Source organism: Prionailurus viverrinus, chromosome B3 (assembly GCF_022837055.1).
Source record: "Prionailurus viverrinus isolate Anna chromosome B3, UM_Priviv_1.0, whole genome shotgun sequence".
Lineage (NCBI taxonomy): Eukaryota > Metazoa > Chordata > Mammalia > Carnivora > Felidae > Prionailurus > Prionailurus viverrinus.
The window spans coordinates 69,434,034-69,439,303 of NC_062566.1; the positions used below are offsets into that span (position 1 = coordinate 69,434,034).

General features: G+C 56.5%; 1 protein-coding gene across 2 annotated transcripts; it reads left to right on the forward strand.

The window, feature by feature from the left end:
* Positions 1 to 17: 17 nt before the first annotated feature.
* Positions 18 to 2,918, forward strand: CMTM5 (CKLF like MARVEL transmembrane domain containing 5). 2 transcript variants are annotated; one of them, XM_047863852.1, is made up of 5 exons: positions 18 to 751; positions 1,635 to 1,787; positions 2,276 to 2,368; positions 2,566 to 2,650; positions 2,751 to 2,918. In XM_047863852.1, exons 1-5 carry the CDS (start codon positions 626 to 628, stop codon positions 2,762 to 2,764), a joined length of 471 nt encoding a protein of 156 aa, XP_047719808.1. In that variant the 5' UTR covers positions 18 to 625; the 3' UTR covers positions 2,765 to 2,918. The 2 variants fall into 2 exon arrangements, with proteins under 2 accessions (XP_047719808.1, XP_047719809.1); XM_047863853.1 differs by lacking the exon at positions 2,276 to 2,368.
* Positions 2,919 to 5,270: the final 2,352 nt, after the last annotated feature.

Sequence of the window (5,270 nt, forward strand, 5' to 3'; positions counted from 1 at the left end):
CAGAGGCCCATTGAGGCACTGCAGCAGGCACACAGCGCCCCCTTGTCCCCCCAACAATCTGCCTTTGTCCTCAGTCTTGGCTGCTACAGCCTGGTCCTGGGGGGTGCTGCCTGGGCCGGGCTCCAGCTCCCACCATCCCTAAAAGGAAAAGGGAGAAAGGACAGCCAGGAAGAGAGGAGTTAGGGGAGGGGGATGCAAACTTCTTCAGGCCCGGGTCCTTGGGGGGCTCCTAGTCTAGCCCATTTCTCGGCTCACCACCTGGCTCCTCCCGGTTTCTTTGTGGACCTCCTCCTTTCCCCCCCCTCCTCCCTCTCCCCTTCTCTGGGCGGGGTTGGTCTCCAGTAAGGGGAGGGCTGACCACTCCTCCCTGCCCCGCCCCACCCCTCCCCATGTGCTTCCTGGGGGGCTGTTGCAGGCCCCAGCAGGGGCACTCTGGGCAGCTGGGAGAAGACCCATCTGGGCAAGCCTCCCTGCGGCCCCACAGCCAGCCTGCCTACTTCTCTTTCAGGTTTCTCCAAGTGCCTCCCTGCTCCTGTTTGCTTCCCCATCTCTCCAGGTTTCCGTCTTCCCAGTTCCCTTCCCGGGCTGGTGGCAGTGGGGGCTGTGCCTGGTGGGCCCCACAGAGATGCTCAGTGCTCGGGATCGCCGGGACCGGCCCCCCGAAGAGGGGGCAGCTGCAGTGCTCCAGGGCTTCGCTGTGGACAAGACCTTCCTCTCCTCCCTCAAAGGCATCTTGCTGGAAACTGAGCTGGTAACAGCCACCTCCCCAACCTGGCGCCTCTATCTCTCCCAGTGTTATCCCACTCCTCCCTCTCCCCATCCCAGGGCCCCCACTGGGCTCACTCCTCAGCCGCCTCCTTTCCCAGGCTTTCTGGACACCCCTGCTCTCCCCAGCTGCCCTGCCCTCACCTCCTACCCTGCCTTCTTGCTGCCTCTCCATCTGAAGGCAGTTACAGCAGGTTTAGGTACAGCAGGAAGAACTGAAGTTAGACCGGACATAAAAGGGCAGACTTCCTGCAGTCCCACTGTATCTGTTGTCTGCCTCCATGAACATCTATTCTCAGGAAAGGATCTTCCCTTGTCACTTAGCAAGATCTTAGTGTAAACTTAAGTCCATTGCATATATGTCATCCTACATTGCCAGAGCCCAGGGACCCTTAAAGTCCATCTGCCTTCTAAACCTTGTCTCTGGGTGTAGAACCAAAGGCCTTGTTTTGGTCCTTGTTTAGAGGAGTTTCTGATATCTGGGAGTGGGGAAAGTATTATGGCATAGGGGGTCCCTCTGGGGGTGCAGGGCTGCTGTGGGCATGACTCCAGAGGCTGGAGTTCACCCTGTACCCTGTGCTTCAGCAGGACACCTCTTTTGTGGTTTCCATAGAATGGTGCTCCCTGGGGCAGTGCAGCTGGGCCACACTGCTGGGGTTGCTGGGATCCAGGGCAGGGGGAGGTGGGAAGCTGGAGACTTCCCTCAATGGGCAAACGCCCTGGAGTATGGCTCCCGGTACCAGAGATGAGGAGGCCTCCAAGGATGGGTGGTGGGGGCCAGCCTGGGGGAGTTCCTCAGGAGGGGAAGGCAACAATCTGGCCATGCCTGTGTCCCCTTCCTGGCAAGCTTCACATATTTGGTCCCACAGGCCCTGACCTTCATCATCTTCATCTGCTTCACGGCCTCCATCTCCGCCTACATGGCTGCAGCACTACTCGAGTTCTTCATCACACTCGCTTTCCTCTTCCTCTACGCCACCCAGTACTATCAGCGCTTCGATCGGCTGAACTGGCCCTGTCTGGTGAGGGACCCTGCCTCCCCTACCACATTCTGGTCCCTTTCTTCTCTGAATCCTAAGTTTCCTTTTCCCTCCCAGCCTCTCTCCTTTTCCTGGGTCAGTAAGGGGCCCAGCCCTGACCCTGATTTCACTGTTGTCACTGACAACAAGGATGCAGATCACTTAGAGTTGCTCTTCCACTCACCAAAGGTCCAGGTCCAGGTCCAGCCCTGCCCTGGCCCTCCTGGCTGGCATGCCCCAGCCCTGTGCCACCCAGGGCCTGGCTTCTTGTCCTGGTCTCTTTGCATTCACCTGTATCCCTTCCCTGGTTAGCAGTGGGGTCTCTGTCTCTCTCTCTCTTTCTCTCAAGTGCTTTATATTGTGTCCAGGGGTATCTCCATGCAGGGATTCATAGTGTCTGAGGGTCAAGCTGCTGACCAGCCTGGAAAACCTCAGGGTGATGTTCCCTTGCCCTCTGACTTCCCTTTGACCCTGCACCCCCGACCCCCCAGGACTTCCTCCGCTGTGTCAGTGCCATCATCATCTTCCTGGTGGTCTCCTTTGCGGCTGTGACCTCCCGGGATGGAGCTGCCATTGCTGCTTTTGTGAGTCCAGCCCCACAGAGCTCCCCAGGCCCTAAGGACCTCTGGCTGGTGTTTGCACACTCTCTGTGCCTCCCCACAAGCCCAAGCCAGTGCCCAGGCCTCTGGCTCACACCTTGCCCCATACCACCCATCTCCTTCTGCCTAATAGATGGTGGCCAATGGCCTTTATTGTGCCATCCCTGATTCTACTCCCACAGGTTTTTGGCATCATCCTGGTTTCCGTCTTTGCCTATGATGCCTTCAAGATCTACCGGACTGAGATGGCACCCAGGACCACCCAGGGTGAGTGTCCGTGCTCTGGGGAGAGAAGATGCCCCCTCTACCCTTTGCTCCAGCTACCCCATCCTGATATGCCCTTCCCTGCCTGCCTCCATATTCACAGATGACCAGCAGTGACCCTGAGCTACCTGGCTCCCAGGCCCAGCCAGACAAAGGCAACAGTGCACATTTCCTTTGGTTTCACTAGCCCACAGCCTACTACCTCCCAGCCAGGCCTACAGAGATGGATTCTGGCCTGAGAAGTCACCAGATACTTGTCTGTGGGGCTCAGTGCTCTGATGAAGCTCCAACAGGAAGGAGGTGTTTTGGGGAGGGAGGGCAGGAGGAAGCTGGTCATTCCCAAATTAAAAGATTCAAATCCTACTGGTGAGTCTTTTTCTTCCCCAGAAATCAGGCAGATTAGGAAAGCCAGGGAGTATTCATAGAAATGCTGCCTGGAGCGGGTCATGGTCCCTCTTCTGCAACCAGGTCTGAGCAGTGAGGAAGGGCAGCTGCACTGAAGATGCTGAAAACTTCCTTTAACACAAAACTTCCTCTCCACATTCTCTGTGTGCCAGGCCTTTGCGGAGTGCCTGGTGGCTGGGTTCCCAGAGTCCTGTGTCTGAGAAGGCACAAGCCTTCCCCATGTAAGTGCCCACCTGCCATACCTGCACACCCAGGTTCGTTGGTGGGTTTGGGACCAGGTGCTTGCCTGGGGTGTGTGTAGAGCTCCCCCTTGTGGTGTGGGGAGGACTTGGCCCACAGGCCACAGGAGCGAGGTCAGCCTGCGGCACCAGATGAGGGCAGAACTTCCCAAAATGCTGGCTCTGGAAGAGCCCTTAGACATCAGCTGGTCCGATGACTTCATTTCACAAAAGAGAAAACAAGCCTAGTCACAGGGAGCGACCTCTTTACTTGTGACAAAGCTGGGACTAGAACCCAGCTTGCCTAACACCTATCTGTACGGGTGATCTGGATACGGTACTAAACTCCTATAGTTCAGGAAAAAAATGGCCCAGCCTCATCTCCAGCTCCCTCCACCAGTGGGTCCAGTCTTCCAGCTTACCAGCGCCTCATCAAATATTTCCTGAGCATCTCCTGTATGCAGGCCCTGTGCCGGGCCCCAGGGATTCAGGAGTGACAGGTGGGCCTGTCCTTGAGCTCTCACAGACTGGGAAGGAGACAGGCTAGTCATGACTGCCCACATAAATGCTGTGGGAGAGTTTGGCTAAGGGGGTTTGGAGAACAGGCACTGCCACAGCCCAGGAATCAGTCCTGCCTGTCCCATGATAGTCCAGCACAGCTGGGATGTCCCTGCATAGCCCTATAGAGCCCACATGATCTAGCTCAGTGGCTTGCTCTACCTCTAACACTGGTTTGCTCTGAAATAACTTCCTTTTCTCTGGGGTGCTCCTTCCAGATGCAGCCCCCAACCCCAACCCCTGCCTGAACCTTGGAACTCTGGAAGAGCTGCTCTGCTCCCTTTGGTGATAATCATGGGTCTCTCTTGGTCTGACTGCTCCGATTTTCCTGTCCTCATGTCCTCTCTGGCTTCTCACCAGTACTGGCAGCCTCTCCAGAGCTAGAACCAGTCAGATTTTGTATTTTTCTGGTTTCTCCACATTCTCAGGGCTCCATGCACAGTTCATTCTCCACCCTTGGGGGAGTTGGGATCAAGGCTTCAGAGGAGGCATAGGAGGGGCTTAGCCAGGTCAGTTCAGGAGATGGGGCGCCAGGCGAAGGGATGAGAAGATGGTCAGGAGAACCTGAGCCCATAAAGCCCAGCAGGGGGCAGGCATTTGCTTGGAGCAGAATGGGAGAGGGGCCAGCTCTGTCTGTCCCCTGGGCAGTTGTATGACCTGGGCCAGACTGTCCCTGGTGGGAGCTCGGAGAGAGTGGGAGTGTGATCTATGGTGCGCACCTGCACATACACCTGTGCTCATCTGGGCCTGTTTGGAAGGCCAAACTAAAACGAGCAATGCCCAGCTTTGGTCCACAGTGCCTGTTGATTCAGGGTCAGCGGCAGCTGGCTCCAGTGTCTCGGGATCCCCTCATGATGAGGGGCTGACCATAGAGGCTGAGGTCAGACCTGAGCCCCAGCTGACTATACCTGAGGATGATAGGGAGGGGGGGGGGCACCCTGTGGGTTACTCATAAGGGGCCTGTGTCAACCCTTTTATGAACTTCCATCCCCAGCGAGCCCTGAGCCTCTCTAGTGTCAGTGGGAAATTCATTTAGGAGGGAATGGGTATCTCAGGACACCTGTAACCCCTGCAGCCTCAGAGCTGGGGTAGGTGGAGGGTAGCTTCAGCTTTGACACTAAAATTCTGTCTCCCAGCACATAGAATTAGCTCACCCCTCCGGTGCCTTTGTTTTCTCTCCTGACATTTCTCCTTCTCCTCCCTTGTATGGTTGACTGAGCAGAACTGGGACTCAGGGAGGACACCTCACTTCTCTGGGCCTTGGCTTCCTCCTCTGTAGATGTGGAATGCTTTGGTTCCCACAGCTCTGACACAGGGACAGGGACTCCCTCTTCTCAGGAGCTTTAAGAGCTCCAGGCTGGCGGTGGAAAGGACAGGGAGCAGGCAGAGTCTGGCACTCATCTTTATTACAGGTTGGCAAGAATGAAGTTCCAGAGGCAGTG

Bases quoted from the DNA above. Each gene is read 5' to 3' on its own strand.
- CMTM5 (XM_047863852.1), top strand. From the start codon at position 626: ATGCTCAGTGCTCGGGATCGCCGGGACCGGCCCCCCGAAGAGGGGGCA. The intron at 752-1,634 runs GTAACAGCCACC...TTGGTCCCACAG, and splicing joins TCTTGCTGGAAACTGAGCTG to GCCCTGACCTTCATCATCTT. The intron at 1,788-2,275 runs GTGAGGGACCCT...CCGACCCCCCAG, and splicing joins GGCTGAACTGGCCCTGTCTG to GACTTCCTCCGCTGTGTCAG.